The 16,171-nt window shown below is 37.6% G+C and overlaps 1 protein-coding gene, 1 long non-coding RNA gene and 1 pseudogene across 3 annotated transcripts; 2 read left to right on the top strand and 1 right to left on the bottom strand.

The window, feature by feature from the left end:
• The first annotated feature begins 1,532 nt into the window (after positions 1-1,532).
• LOC18442585 (anaphase-promoting complex subunit 8-like) lies at positions 1,533-9,251 on the top strand (annotated as a pseudogene). The gene is made up of 6 exons (XR_016048185.1): positions 1,533-1,550; positions 2,066-2,160; positions 2,704-3,006; positions 6,798-7,616; positions 8,501-8,832; positions 8,911-9,251. The product of XR_016048185.1 is annotated as an anaphase-promoting complex subunit 8-like (transcript).
• Positions 9,252-9,424: 173 nt separating this feature from the next.
• LOC148779254 (uncharacterized) lies at positions 9,425-10,897 on the top strand. The gene is made up of 2 exons (XR_016047550.1): positions 9,425-9,522; positions 9,617-10,897. It is a non-coding gene; the product is annotated as an uncharacterized LOC148779254 (long non-coding RNA).
• Positions 10,367-14,712, bottom strand: LOC18442583 (transcription factor DUO1). The gene is made up of 4 exons (XM_006852798.4): positions 14,288-14,712; positions 13,977-14,165; positions 11,983-12,259; positions 10,367-10,861 (listed from the first exon to the last, which is right to left on the bottom strand). The coding sequence occupies exons 1-4, from the start codon at positions 14,338-14,340 to the stop codon at positions 10,457-10,459; spliced, it is 924 nt and encodes a 307-aa protein (XP_006852860.4). The 5' UTR covers positions 14,341-14,712; the 3' UTR covers positions 10,367-10,456.
• Between the last annotated feature and the right edge of the window lie 1,459 nt (positions 14,713-16,171).

Raw genomic sequence — 16,171 nt, 5'->3', positions numbered from 1 at the left:
CTCGAAATTTAACATAGATAAAAAATCCCCAAACTTAACATAGCTAAATGAATATTACATTAAGGAAAAATAAATTAAGGAAAAACAAACAGGTTCTGCTTCAAAAGACAACACCATCTGCAAGGCCTCTGGTGCTCGTGCCTGCTCTTCAGTGGTACTATTTGAGAGATCCATAGTCACCTCCTCCCCCGGTTCTCTCTTTCTCTGCATTTATTTCTCTTTGATTCTTCTATGCAAATAGGCTATTCACAAGACATCCAGTCATGACAACAATATTCTCCCTCTTGGCCACCACTTTTTCTCCAACGAAAGTGGTTTTAACAACTTTTTCTCCAGCGAAAGTGGTCATAAATCCTACCATAGACAAATTGGGAATCGAAACCAAACACTTCCTCATATCATCAGCATAAATTGATTGCTTTAGGATTAATGTGCACTCGCTCTTTAATTTGAGCGCAAAATCCCTAATTCCAATGATATTGCTCTCTTGGCCCCATAGGAGTAAAAGAGTGAAAGCCTTCCTTGGTGTTTGTGACATGAGTTGTAGCTTTCGAGTCAAGACACCAAGAAGCTCTCTTGGGGTCGGCTAGCAGCGTCTCAAAAACCACACAAACAAGTTCTTTGTTGGTCTCACCAAATTTGTTAGACCGACAATACTTGGCTATGTGGCTCACATTCTTGTAAATAAAACAAGTCCTAGTCTCTTTCTTTCCTCCTTTATTTACAAAATCTCTCTTTTTGAAATCTCATCTATTTCAAAAATTATTTCTACGTTTTCTTTCTTAGATTTAAAAGAAGGTGGAAATTTTATCATGTGTACGGCCTCCTTTGAAGTTGATGTTAGCGCATGCTTTGAGTTCTTCTTTTCTTCTTCTCCTTTAATAGTAGTGATGAGCTCCTCCAACTTTGGTGCATTCCTCCTTGCCGAAAGAGATGACACAAAGGCTTCCTATGAGTTAGGAAGTGAATTCATGAGATGAATCACTTGCATGAGTTCAGTAGGTTTCATGCTAGTGTCTTCCATCTTTAACATTAGTGCATGAAAAGTGTCCACGTAATCTGAGAATTTTGTTCCCTTTCCCATCTTTAACTCATTATATTTTTTCATAGCCATGGCTTGTTTCATGAAATAGGGATCCACATATTCACTCTTAAACCTATCATAGATACCACTTGGAGTGTAGATTGACTTATACTCGGAAGCATATAAATCGATTATAACGCACAAAAGATAAAGAGCTTGAGATGTAAGCAGCACATCTCAAGTTCTTTATCTTTTAGGGGACATACTCATATTTGATTACTGGAGATGAAGTCATCACTGGGACGATGAGGACGAAGCTCATAAAGCATCTCATGCAAGTGTTCCTCATAAAGGACATATCCAATCTTTCTTTTCCAATATGCATAATTGGTCCAATCAAATATTTCGATTTTTAGGATATTTGAGATAAAAGTTCTTGCAGCCATTTCTTTTTATTCGTAAGTGGCATTAATTTGCTTTTTCAGTTGAGATTAGAGCTTAATCTTCGATGCCGTACCATGGGATGGTAGTGATTTGGTGAGGGATATAATAAGTTCGATTGAGGTAATTTTCGATATTGTCTTTTTATTTCTTGCATTGTTTTTATATTCTCAAGCATAAGTAGTAGGCAGTGTTTTTTTGTTTAAAGAAAATTATTTTAGTGGCAACAAAATTTTAAAAGATCTTGGTTTTATTTATTTTGTCTTAAAATATGAGTTATTGTAATAAGACCACTTATAAGTGATCTTTGGCAAAATAAAAAGGGCAAGAAGAAGAAAAAAATATATATATATTCCCTGGCAATATCATTTTGGTCTTTCTTTCATTGGTATCAGAGCATAATTACTTGTTGCCATTAGGAGTCTTTTACTTTTATTAAAATCTAACTATGAACCCCCTCTTAACGGCAAAACCTTAACCCCTCTTAACCGCAAAACCTTAACCTTAGTTTGAAACCCTCAAGGGCTAATTCCAAAACAACTCTTGTTACCTAATCCGTAGGTTTAATAGGATGAGAGAGGGGAGGGGTGAGCAGAGTAGGTGGGGGCGTACCGCTTTCGGATTTCTTACAGAAAGGAGCTCCGTGCTGCTATCCACCAACTCGGAGAGCGTTGCCTCAACTCCACTGCTAAATGGTATCCCCTTAAAAACCCTCCCCCTCTCTTTCATATCTGTTTTAACGTCTTTTTGAACTTCTCTTTACTACTTATACCCATTCATTGTCATTTTCTCACCTGCACTGATTATCGCATTAGACATCATAACCAGCATATAATTTTGGAGATTCGTTTTAGGGTTTCTCCTTGCGACTTTATTCTCAAATATTTTTGTGATTTCGGTGCATGAATGGATGGATGCTCATATTCTTCCCTTAAATTATATCCATTTTCTTTATGTATATCCATGTTGAGAGAGAGAGAGAGAGAGAGAGAGAGAGAGAGAGAGAGAGAATCCCGAACCCAGATCCAACTACTCAAGAACTCAAACCATTGGTGTGTTTTGCTCAGTATTTCCAGGTTTTGACTAGTAATTTCTACTTTGTGTAGTTTAGTGGAAGTTGAAGTTTACTACTCTTTATGTGTTTGATATACAATCCTTTATCTCTTTTCTCTATCCACTATTTGGGGTTATTTTCTTTTGTTCTTGACAAACTTATGTCAGGGTTTGAACATGAACAGGGCAGCTGAACAATTAGTAGGAATTGAACATGACGTAACAAAAAGCACTCCTTCACAACATCGATTCTGTAAAGAGAGTTCGAGTATAAAAATGAGGCTCCGAAGGAATGAGGTTTCGGCTACGCCACCAGCTCGGGTCTCATTTGTGGGTATTCCAATATTAAAGGAAGATGATATAGAAAACGATTTTTTTTGTTGGCAAAATCGTATTTTGATTCGAGGGAGTATCGAAGAGCGGCTCATGTCCTTAGAGGTCATAAAGGGAAGAAGGCCATCTTTTTGCGAGGCTACGCTCTCTATTTGGTATTGATCCATCTCTCTCTCTCTCTCTCTCTCTCTCTCTCCCTCCCTTTTAATTCTATGTTTTCTTTTTGAATTTGACAATTGATCTGTCATTGATTTGGTTAAAGTTTTAATGGGTGGATGCAATTTTATTTGGAAATTTGAAAGGATATTATCCCAAAAAAGCCGCATTCCAATTAAGTTGTAGGGCAAGTTCTATAGAACAGTTGTGAGACCAGCTTTAAACTATGAGGCGGAATGTTGGGCAAGAAAAAAACAATATACCTATAGAATGAATGTAGCAGAGATGGGAATGTTGAGATGGATGAGTGACAAGATAAGAAGGGATATAATTCGAAATAAAGACATTTGAGAAAATTTAAGTGTGGCACCAATAGGTGATAAGATGAGAGAGAGTAGACTTAGGTAGGTTGGCCATGTGTGGCGCAGACCCAGTACAACACTTGTTAGGAAGTGTCAGCTAGTTTAAGTGGAAGGCCAAAAAAGGGTAAGGGGTAGCCCCAAAAGGATATAGTTGGAAGTTTGTGATAAAAAATATGAGGACTTATAGCCTCAATGAGGGTATGACCTTAATAGAGCAGAATGACGGACTAAGACTTGTGTAGCCGACCCAATTAGTTGGGAAAAGGCTTTGACGATGATGACGATTATCCTAAAAAAAATTGAATGGTAGTTATTGGGGAGCTTGAATGGGTAGCAATTGAAAATGGGCAACTATTAAAAAAGAAGGGCTACCCTTGGAGCTGCATCGTCGCTCATTGCTTTAAGTGCATCATACAACATTGCTAGGAAATATTTTGATCCTCTCTCTCTCTATATATAGATCATCTATCTTGACAAGTTGTAGTACATACAAGTGCTTGAAATGGAACAAATTTATTGTAACATGATAATTCTACTTTTAGACAACTTTCTACATGCACATGGATGCAATGCAACCTGAGTCCAGGTACTCCATCCATTAATATTGCATTGCCATACATCCACAATAAAGATCATTCTTTCGTATTCCAGTTCACTTGTGGCATGCATGCATGCAGCAGACCAAAATATTTTATTCCATTATCACTAAGAAACCCATTTGGTTCTTTCCTTGTTGACATTATTCTCTTATGTGCTTCATGACTCATCTTCCATCCATACACTAACATGAGGAAAGCTATCTTGGTTTTTTGGAGTTTCCTTTGTGTGTTGCCTTAGGTGCTAATGGAAATCTACAAAACCTCTACCGGTTGTGTTGTTTATTATGGGGTTTCCTTTTAAGATGTTATATATCTATACTGAATCGAGGGATAGTTTCTTAGACCCAAAGTTTTCTTCTATGCATTAATTGTGTATGTGTTATTTTTCTTTTTTCTTTTTTCTTTTTCTAACCGTAGTGGTAGTGTATTCTTAAACATCAAAAGCAGTACAGTAAACAAAGCGGGTATCATGGATATGCTTGGCGTTTTATTGTATTTTTTAGTTCAAAGGTTTTATGTCTTTCTTGTAGTAACTAATGCTACTTTTTAGTCATAAGGCGTTCTATGATCTCACTTAGCTGCAGATTGGGCTCATTGCTTAGGAGCTACATGTCTCAGGAGTCAGGATTGGATAATGAATCTTATATGTTTCAATTGAGCTTCTACTTTTGTGTCGGGAAGCCTAGCAAGTTCCACTTGGAACTTCTTTTGTACCATGTAGAGAGTTGAATTGCTGCTTAGGAAGTGCAATAGACATCTTTTTCTAGGAAATTTCTTATGTATTGGAAGCCTACATTGGCTTCCACGCCAGGGTATTGTATGCACTTTTCTAATGGGAAAGCTACAGAGGTCACAATGAACTTCTTGTAGAAAGACAATGGGGCTGTTCCGGTTCCAATTTATCAAGTGGTTTGGACAAAGTTTAAATGGGACTCTTAGGTTGGTGCCATGATAGATATAAGGAGGTTCTTGAAGTTCTATTGTGGGAACTATATTGCCGATAAAAGCTGTAGAGGGACTAAGGGACATGTGATTGTGTTTGAGATACCAGCAAGTCCATTTGTTGGTCATGTGGCTAGAGGGCAATAACGTGGTTGGGTATGCTCGAAAGGGATTGTGAACATGGTCTAGATGGAGAAACAGAGCTCCGTTTCTTCTTTTTTTTCAATACGTGTCCATTACTTGTTAGATTCCCTCATTTCCATTTAAATGTAAGAACAATGGGTTTAAATTGGCTTACTCTTTGAGAGAATGGATGGATATGTAGTATGGTATATGCGGCTTGAGAGGGATTTATATGAAGAAGAGTTAAATTGCAAGGTGTGTTTGCTTGGATTGTTAGCAAGCTTTACATATTCCTGTCTTGAGTGGAGGTAAAAGTATATGTTGAACTGTTGAAGTACACGTAGTGTCCAGTGATACTTGTTAAATAGTCTCATAATGTTTATTATGGAGCTAGGGAGTAACTGTTTTATTGGACCATGTCCAGCTCCCTCTTGAGTTGTATAGTTTTGGCTGGGAGTGGCAATGAAAGTGATTATCAAAGGGGAATCAGCACTGAAGCCTCCAATTTGATAATCTGTATAATATGTTGGTGTTGCGGAGTTTTGAACATATATATTGCATTGAGGGTTCCAATTTGGTGAAATCTGTATGCTGTGTTGGTGTAATAGGAAATTAATGAGAACGCTCTCCAGAGATGGAAAGTTAAAAAAAAAAAAAATTTTTTTGACAATAAATGCTTTTAGTCCACTATATTCCCCTAGAAATTGATGTACCATGAAATTGTATTTTTGGAGAGAATGTATAATGAAATTCTTATAGAAAAAGTTAAGAAAGGAATGGGGTTGAGGTCAAGGTGGTAGCACCACGTATGACACATCTACCAATCTCGGTTTCCTTTCCTACCAATACCAAAAAACTACTAACGGTTTCAAAAATTGCTAACGCACGACCAACAGTTAACGTTCAAAAAAAAAAGAAAAAAAAGAAGTTGGCATGGGGCTCCACCAGAAAGAAATATCCTGCCTGCATCTTAGGGTCCCTTTCACTCACTGACGCTGTGGTTTGAGCAGTAACATTTGATATAGTTAAACTGCATTGAGATGGACGTTCAGGTGCTTTATATGACATGCACTCTAGTTGAGAAGAAAGCATCCACATTTTCGTAGTACTATTTTCTTGTTTTTGTCGATAAGAATTTTATTATACATTCCCTCCAAAATAGCAATTTCATGGTACATCAATTTCTAGGGGCATATAGTGGACTAAAGCATTTATTGTCAATCTTGTAAGAAAATTTGTTATATACTAGCAAATACTCATGCATAATACATGAGGACCGAGGAGTTGTCTTTCTCTGCATGTCTGTTTGTGGGTGTAATGATGACGATAATGATACTGAAAACAATATTAATTAAGTCTGCTTTATGTTAATGGTGGATGTGTTGCACATGCTGTGCATGACTACAATATGGTTCTTTTGATCAGGTTCTAGCTATAGATGACCTGCTTTTCACTTTACAAATGCCTGTCATGCGATTTATACGGTTTATATGGGCTGATCATTTCTCTTAGGGAAAAGTGCACTATAATCCAAATAGGTGATGTCACCATTTAATGAAATGATGGACCCTGATGGAAAGTGTTCGACCTGCAATTGTGGTCATTCCTAACTAACGAGGTCCACTGTTTCACAGATTAGCGATGACCTCTGTACTATGGCTCTTATAGCCTATTGGATTATAGTATACTTCCCTTTTCTTTTAAACCTCATTTTTCATAATTATTTCTTGACCAATACTTCACCATCCTACTGCTTTCTTGAAGGCTAGGGAAAAGCGGAAAGAAGAAGAGATGATCGAGCTTGCATGTCCCTTGGGCAAGAGCGAGGCTGTGAACGCTGAATTGGTTGGTCTCGAAAGGGAGCTCTCAACTGAGCGCAAGAAGGGCACCATTGATGAGTTTGGTCTATACTTGTATGGAGTTGTGCTTAAAGAGAAAGGGTGTCCATTTTCATGGAATCCGTCAATGAATACCCATGGAACTGAAGCGCCTGGTCAGAGCTCCAGTCCCTGTACACCACCCTCAACATTTTAAACAGTCTCAACCTAAAAAACCACTGGATGAAAGATTTCTTTCTCGCTAATGCCTATTTAGAGCTCAAAATGTTTAATGAAGCCCTATCAAAGTATGACTCTCTTCAAGGAATTTTCAGGTTTAATGATTATATTCAGGCCCAAGTTGCCACTGTCCTATATAATCTAAGGGAATTCAATGAGGCAGAATTGATATTTGAGGAATTACTAAGAAGCGATCCGTATCGGGTTGAGCACATGGATATTTACTCAAATGTACTGTATGTAAAGGAATGTCCAGCCACTTAAAGCTACCTAGCACACAAGGTGTTTCTCACAGATGAGGCATGAGTCTTGCTGCATTATTGGGAACTATTATTGTTTAAAAAGGCAACATGAAAAGGCCGTCTTATATTTTCGTTGGGCATTGAGATTGAACCGTAAGTATTTATCGGCATGGACAATTATGGGTCACGAGTATGTTGAGATGAAGAACGCACCTGCAGCAATTGATGCTTATCGTAGAGCAGTTGATATCAATCCTCGCGATTGTCGTCCTTGGTATAGTTTTGTATATTATTGTGTGGACACCACAAACACATATTGGGATTGAAAAATATATAATAGTAAGCAGTATTATTAGGATTTGACCAGTTAGGCGTTTGGTCTAGTCAAATGTGGACCAACAACTAGTTGAACCGGCTGGACCGGATTTTAGAAAAAAAGAAAGAACAATAGATGTAATAGTAACAATATAGAATGTATTATAGGTTAACATTATAAAAAAGAACAATATAGAATTTATCATGAAAAATGTTTACCCAACTTTATTTAATTGGTCAAATCGGTTAAAACATAGTGGTCTTTGTGGCTGAAACCAGTCAAATATTGGTCTGGACTTGTTGGACTAGGTTTGATGACTATGATAATAGGTGGACTATGGAATATCATTCTATGTTGGGGTCATGAATATCTGATAATGTAATGGATGGTGACGGATAGAGCAATACACTATTAAGGTTTAAGTCATCACCTAGCATGTGTTCCCATAATTGTCATTATATCACTGGGTGGGCAGGATCCTGATGAACGATAGACCATAGCATACATTCCATGACATTTATTATGGGAAAGATAAATCACTACCTTTTTTAGCATACTGTTTGGCTACAAGTAACATCAGCTATCTTTTGTCAACTATGGGTGGCTGATGTCAATTGTTCCTCCACTCTAATATGTCAGTGTTTTCTTCAGTGGAAGAATGGTTCACATCTGCCCTCCGTGGTTGGCAATAGATGGCTCATATTACTCATAGCATACAGAACAATCTGCCAGAATAAGTCATGGTACACAAACTCTTCACTCTGTGGTGCACCACCACTTTTCTATTTAGCGGTGTATCTTTTATGACCTACATGAGGACATGTTCTTTGGCTTGTGTGTGCTTTTAATAAGTATGGGCTGGGGCAAACTTATGAGACAATGGCAATGCCCTATTATGCGCTATATTATTTTCGGAAGTCTGCATATTTACAGCCCACCGATTCTCGACTGTGGATTGCAATGGCACAGTGTTATGAGACTGACCAGTTACACATGCTTGAAGAGGCAGTCAAGTGTTATAAGAGGGCGGCGCACAATATCGATACCGAAGGAATTGCCATCCATAGGCTTGCCAAGCTCCATAGCAAGCTTGGGTGCAACGACCAGGCAGCCATATACTGTAAGATGAATTTCAAGAAGATGGAAGCTGAACAAAGAGGGGCCGGAAATGCATGCAGATCCATGTATACACTCCATTAATTTGATTTGTTCTTCTTTCTGCAAATTTCTGCCACTCTTCTTGTGGACTCTCATGGTTTCAGGACAAAGAAACTGCTAAGAGCCTTCTTCAAAGGGATGAGAAGCACACCACCATCTGGTTATCTATTAACAAACATGGAACATTTTGCTCCATGAGCTCGATACTTCCACAGGATCTAAGTCTTGTTCAGGATTTGGGGTGATAGGTGTTATTTTTTATGTGCAAATCTCACTTAAGGTTGCTTTTAGTTTGCACTTGATGACTCTTTCAATCTCTCCCATCATATAACATCAATCCCTGTGGGGCATTTTTATGAAGAAAACAGGAGCTCTCCTTGCTTGTTACCAGAAAAAATTCGTGTCCATATTGGGTATTTGGCTCTGAATAAAATCAGATTTCATCTGTTGCTGATCTCTCTCTTTCTCTCTCACACACACGCACGCACAATGGCTGACTTAACAAATTTGGGATGGATACTTGACAATGGCTGACTTAACAATTTGCCTCTCTTGCATCACAATCGAACTTTGAACGTCATACCATCTTATCTTTTCCTCTCTGAATTACTTTCTCAGGTTTCCTATCAATCATTTGTGGGTGATAACTTCTAGTAGAGATATCATCACAACGTGTCGGCTTTCTGTTCGTGAAGCAAGTTCTGTTTCTACCATGGGTAGGGATACCTTCCCCATTGAATTATCCAAAAAAAGAAGCAAGGTTCGATATTTCTTATAGGGAATCGCTCTATTTGAATGCGAGAGTTGCAGGGCCAAGCTGGATTTAATGAATCCAAAGGGATACGAATGAAGTTTGCGCACTCTCTATGACATCTTTTACAAATTGCTGAATCTTAGAGACCAGTGATGTCAAGCGTCGGAAGGAAGCAAAAACTATAGTGAGTGGAAGGACTGAGAAGCCCAATTCCAGTGCAAGCATCTTCAATATAAGTTATGGTACCTGTGGTTTTATGCACGAGATGTATCTGTTTTCATCAGCCATTGAATCCCCTCATTGTTGTTGAAAGACATCCTTGTGCACACAGGAGGGGTGGAGAGAGAGAGAGAGAGAGAGATGTGGTGTGGGTAGATGAGGCTATCACCTGTTAGGACATCATTTACAGATTTGAAGGTTCTTTGGATGATTATAGCTATCCACCATTATATTTGAATGTTTCAAAAGTCAATTGCAGATATTTCTTAAATAGTGTTATCAATGAGAGTGTCTGGTACATGTTCAAAAAAAGAATGAAGGTCTTTGGTAAGTACGCCAAGTGGCTTGAATCATGCGGCTGCCCTGGTTTTCAACAGTTTCAGGAACCCAAAAACATCAAATTCATTTTCACCTCAAATCCATGAATTTGGAGCTCCATGGATACTGTAGATGTGATATTCATTGAAGAACTGAAGAGAGAAAAAGAAGGGGAAAGAGATTAAGTTGGGCCATTGAAGTCAGTGTGAATTCTGAAGATATTTCAGAGAGAGAGATGCCCCTTTTCCAAAGGAGGATGGCTAAAGAAGTGGAAAATGCAGCCAACTGATGATTATCATATTAGAACTCCCAAATAGACATGGATCAATCTGCAAATGAATAAATCAAATAGTACAATATCACCAGTTTGGAAAGGTGGGTGGTGGCAATGGTTCGATCAGGTCGAACATATCGACTGGAAAATCATCAAAAAAGCTGTCTGGGGTTGCCGGGAAATCCTCGTCCCCTCTTATCTCTTGCCCGAATTCATTTCCCGACAAGCCTGAAAGGCTCTCCTCCGCAAAAAAGGGCATGGGATTGGAGTTTGCAGGCAGTAGATGAAGGTTTAGAGGGGGCTCTTGGATTTGAAGCTCCGTTTTGGGCCTTAGCTCTTGGAGAGATGGCTTTTTTATTAAGGTTGGGAGGCTTTCTCTCACTGGATCCGGCAGCTGAGGTGTGGGAATGACTTGAGAAAATGGGGTGAGTGGGTTAGGTCGGCAAAGTGATATCTGGTCTGAGGAAGCTGCGTTAATCACTGTTGGATCCTGAAATTAGACAGAAAATAAGAATGATTGCAAAAATGAGAGAGAGGAAAAATAATACATTCTAGAGAGAGTGAGGGAGAGAGAGAAGGGTTAATTGTACTGTTGGAGGCTGAAATTAGAGAGAGAAAATGATACTGACCGCAAAATAGAGAGCAAAAAGAGGTGAGAATACATTATAGTGAGAGTTTAATAGAGAGAGATTAATTATCCACAGTTGGGATGCTGCATTGGTGTATATACCATTCAATAATGGTGTGAAGGCCTACTTTCTCTAACTAGAACAACTCTGTCCCTTCTCTTTCTAAATTGCCAGAAAAGAAAAGAAAAATGGAGTTCTCTTTTATTCTATATCCAGACACCAAATCTGCGTCTATTGAATTTTTCCTTTGGTTAAGTTAATTAATTGCTGCCACAATTTTTTTAAGGAAAAGTGTACAATATGACCAATTATGTCTAGTACACGGAGGTCACAATTAATCTTGACCATTAGATTGGATATGAAATTAGACGGATGCATTTGTTTTAACACGAACTTTTCAAAGATCATGACACATCAAATTTCATATCCATAGTTATAGGTAATTGATTTCATATCCATAGTTATAGGTAATTGTGATATCTTTGTATTAAAGATAAATAACTCATGTGTAGAATCTATTTTTTTAACCATTTAATTTTTTTTACGACTTAAAATAAATAGCGTCTATATTTTTCCTTCTTCCTGTAAATCACATAAAATCTTCCACCGTTTAAATTTCATATTTTGCTTTCAAGAGCGACAATGTGCTATATAGTTTGATTGCCCTAATTCAAAACAAACATTGCTAAAACCACTAAATTTGTCTCGAGGGCTGGACCCAGACGGGTGAGAGAGCCAGAGGTCATAGCCCGGCCTTGCTCTGCCCTTTTTATGTTTTTCTTTTTATAAATAAAATAAATATAGTTAATATTTAATGGTGCGGCATGTGGCTCGGCCAAGCCACCTAGACCAAGAGCAGGTTCGGCCCAACCTAGCCCTTTTGGCTTGGTGAGGGCATGGGGGGGCCTCTAGGGTCCAAGGCGGGCCAGCGCTCGGGCGGCCAATTGCCACCAATTCTCTCTCTCTCTCCTCCATCCGTTACCTGAAAGGTCACAAAGTCCTGGAAAACCGGGGTCTTTGCAGCTGGCTCACTGCTTCCGATCAGTGGGCGTAATGCTCTACTCGGCCGGGGTGGCGGAGGGAGTGGCGCCGCCACCTGTAATGTCCTAGCAAGCCTCTTTTGCCTTGTGCTCCAAAAATTCTTCACGTCATTATCAGTGCGGCCTGGTAAATAGGTAGAGATTCTTGCCCATTTATTCCCGAATTTCGCTTGTAACTCGATCACAATTCGCTCTTCTTCAGATGAAAATTTGCACCCACTAGAAGCAAATAATGCAAAAGTAAAATAAATACGAATTATTTATGGTAAAGAAACTTCTAAAATGCATAAATTCTTAAAATGACTATGAGGCCCCATCTTTTGGATGGTTCAGTAGTAGGAGTCGAACTTGAGATGTGGTGTTGCTAACTTTAACTGTTAATGACTCGAATCTGAGCCCAATTCTTAATTTAAATGTTTTTATTGCAAAAGAGTTTCCAATTAGGAAAAGAGCCTAGCTTAATTGGTTAGCATTTGATGATTTGCAACGCTACGTCTTAGGCTCAATTTCTACTAAAAGTAGGGGCCCTCTCCCCGTTGACTCACTCAAAAAAGAGTTTTCAATTATCTCGTGTTGGCTCAAGACTTCAATATTACTTTTTTATTAAGGAAATTGAAGGCTTATTTTTAATACACAACCACCCATAATTGTGAGATGTGAAATTGAATAGTACGAAGTTTTTTTTTAAAACAAATCTTGAATAGAGTTTCTTGAACATACTCTGCCAACCACCTGAATTTACACTTAATATCTAATGGTAATTATAATCTTCTTATACTAAAAATAAAGTATTATTGTATAATTTCTATTGGAAATGCATATAAAAAGATATTTACTTTTAATACAAGGAGATCACAATTACTCTTACCCATAGGATTTCAAAATGGGTGGCAATAAAAGCATCATTGATTAGATCCAAAATTCAAATTTTTTTTTTTTCGAACTTCGTGATTACTTCAAACTTCTAATTTGATTTCTACTAGTCTCATAGTATACAATCCCATTTCTCTTCGTAAAAAACAATTGTATAATTTCTATTGGAAATGCATACAAAGAGATATTTACTTTTAATACAAGGATATCACAATTACTCTTACCCATTAGATTTCAAAATGGGTGGCAATAAAAGCATCATTGATTAGATCCAAATTTCAAAAAAGAAAAAATTTTGAATTTCGTGATTACTCCAAACCTTCTAATTTGATTTCTACTAGTCTCATAGTATACAATCCCATTTCTCTTCGTAAAAAACAATGTAAAAAAATAGTCCGGTGGGTAGCACTAGTCACCCATTGGTTCCGAATTGAACTTACTCGGCCAATTTAAATAAAAATTAATGTAAACAAGGTTCAAAAAGTTTATTTGAGGATCCTCAAATCATTCTAAAACCAATATTTTATCACAATAAAGTGTTATTTAATATGATTTTACGGTGGGTTAGTTTGAGATCTATTCACCTAAGGGATTTTGACCGGTCATCCATCTGTTTTGAGTTATACAAAGAAAATCAGGCATTTGCCGACCTTATAAATTTAAACCTTTCTAGAATATTTAAAAGAAAATGAAAAAAAAAAAGAACTATTTTTAGAAAAGATCTTTACTCTTTAAAATCACCGAACAGCATCATGGGGTGGATTGAACCCGTGATCTTTCCAATAATAAAACTGCTCTCATTATCAAAATATCTAAGAGAAAAAAAAAAAAGGGCTACAATTTCATGCTAAGGTACAAAAAAAAAAAAAAAAATGAACACCCCCCAAACAAAGAACGCTATAGCACACTGTTTGTGCAAGTGCAGGAGCGATTCATCTCCACCGTCTATCATCGAGAAGGGACGTTTATGAATCACATGAAGCATGCAAACACTGCACTACGTATACTCACAATAGAGGACGTCAATTTCAGAATAAATGAGAAAAAAATAGTGAGAAATTACGTTTTAACGTCGGGATTAAGCTTGTTAACCCATCGCAGGCGGCAGGATTTGCCTGTTCTCGGTAGGAGACCCTTGGATCGAATGGCGCTCCAGTCTCTGGGGCCGTGCTGTCGGACATACTCCAGCAATATCTCGTCTTCCTCGGGCATCCATGGCCCCTTTCTCATCGCACCCGCATCAAACATTTTTCTGTGAAAGATGACTTTTTTGGTTGATTAGATAGACACTAAAAAACTGTGTTTTTTTTTTTTTGGTTTTGTGGGACAAGAGAGAAATTTTCTTCTTTTAATGCAGAGAGAGAGGTTTCGTACCCTCTCACTTGCAAAACACTAAACCAAATTTGCTCAAAAGCTGTTTCTCCCATTGAAAGCTTGAAAATCAGCAACTGGGTACTCTGAGTTACCGTTTTTCCCTGAACCCAACTTCATTTTCTTGGATTCTTCTTTCTCAAATTATTAGATTTTTGCAGTCATAAAATGGATTTTTGAAATCGGTTTTCACCAAAAAGAAGATTCAAACTGGAGTGCAATGCAAAAAACTTCTGATAAAAAGGGTTGAGAGAGCATTTGAATCCACACAAAGCTTGAAGGGAAGTGAAACACTTAAGTTTCAGCATTCTTAGGACTTGGGGTTTTTGCAGGAAATTTAAAAGAGCCTTGATGGATTGAGTGGCATCTTAGAGGGATCGTGCTCCTAAATTTGGGGAGAGAGAGAAGGTTTTGAAAAGAGAGAGAATGGGGTTTTGAGTAGGGAGTGAGAGAGAGTTTAGGTTTTGGAGAGAGAGAGGAGTTTTTATGCTTTTTTAGAGAGAGAAAGACGGTTAATTCAGTTAGTTCTGGAGTGATCCACCACCCACCTTCCACTACCCATTTCCCCATGTTTTTCTCAGAGAAAATATACGTCTAGAATACCCCACTCTTTCTGATAACACCCCTGACTTCTGCTTTAGTTTGAAAGTAAAACTATGTCAAGAGTTTTGACTGGGTCAATATCCGGATTATGGCTTGAGCAAAATATTATCCATTGACGATTTAAATCCAATAAAATTTAACATGCCTTTTTATGTAATTTTGGCAAAATATTATTAGTAGCAAACTTATTGTTAATATTTTTCTTAAGCAATAAAATGAAACTCCTAATTGTTTGCCCTAGTGAGAAATATATAACATGGCGGTAATAATTCAATTTTTTAAGGAAAAGGTTTATACAAGGTTGCAACCACAGATGCAATTAGAAAATCCATCCGAAAAAGTTGTTTTAATGTTGAAAAACCTTCTAATCGATCATCTCACTATCAAGATGTATGATTATGAAAAAAAAAGAAGGGATTTTGAGTCCCAAAAATAGTGCATCATACAACACATTATCTAGACCGTCCATTTTCAAAATGTTCACATGATGTATTTGATTTTAACTATTTTTGGAGTTTAAAATTTTATAATTAGATATAAAAATAGATTTTGAGATAATCTTAAGAACATTTTACATCAAAATTATATATTATGATAAAATTTGAAGGTGCGCGTTAATTAGATTGTTTAACGTTGCAACCTTATGGAAACCACACCCACTTTTTTAAAATTTGCCATATTTAATAAGGTTGCAACCTTATGAAACCACACCCACTTTTGAAGAATTTGCCATATTTAATAAGGTTGCACCTCAAAGGCCTAGAAAAAATAGGGAAAATTGTAGATACTTCTCCCCAACCAAACTTTTTTTTTCACAATTTTTACTCCAAAACCAAATTTATAGCAAATGCCCCCAATCAAAACATCATATTTTTTAAACAAAATGCACATATCACCCCCAAGTCTCCCATGGCTCCATGCACTATCTTTTGTCTCTCGGTTTGGCGTTCACCTATCTTGGTTCAGCACATCTATGTCTCGTTCCGGCAGCTGTGATTTGATTAGTTTTCACATGGTCTGGCACTTTTTGAACTCGATTCGGCACTTTTTCTCTCAATCCGTCACTATTTGTTTTCGGTCCGACATTATTGTGAATCCCCAATCCGGCAGTATCATGCAATGGGTTCGGCAGTGTGCAGTTCCAGTCCGACAATACCATGTAGTAGGTCTGGCAAACTTGTCCACGTCAATGTCTGACTAAACATGTTTCTTATGTATGGGTAGGGACATTTTTATCAAAAAAAAGTATGACTTTTTCCCTTAAGGGGGGAGGAGGGGTATCTA

Source organism: Amborella trichopoda, chromosome 13, assembly GCF_054954075.1.
Source record: "Amborella trichopoda isolate Santa Cruz 75 chromosome 13, AtrichopodaSantaCruz75HAP2 v2.0, whole genome shotgun sequence".
Classification (NCBI taxonomy): domain Eukaryota; kingdom Viridiplantae; phylum Streptophyta; class Magnoliopsida; order Amborellales; family Amborellaceae; genus Amborella; species Amborella trichopoda.
Note: the sequence above shows the minus strand (reverse complement) of the source record. Positions and strands in the feature narration are given on the sequence as shown.

Bases quoted from the DNA above. Each gene is read 5' to 3' on its own strand.
- LOC18442583 (XM_006852798.4), bottom strand. From the start codon at position 14,340: ATGGGAGAAACAGCTTTTGAGCAAATTTGGTTTAGTGTTTTGCAAGTG. The intron at 14,166-14,287 runs GTACGAAACCTC...CATCTTTCACAG, and splicing joins AGTGTTTTGCAAGTGAGAGG to AAAAATGTTTGATGCGGGTG. The intron at 12,260-13,976 runs GTAATTTCTCAC...ATTTGCTTCTAG, and splicing joins CTTAATCCCGACGTTAAAAC to TGGGTGCAAATTTTCATCTG.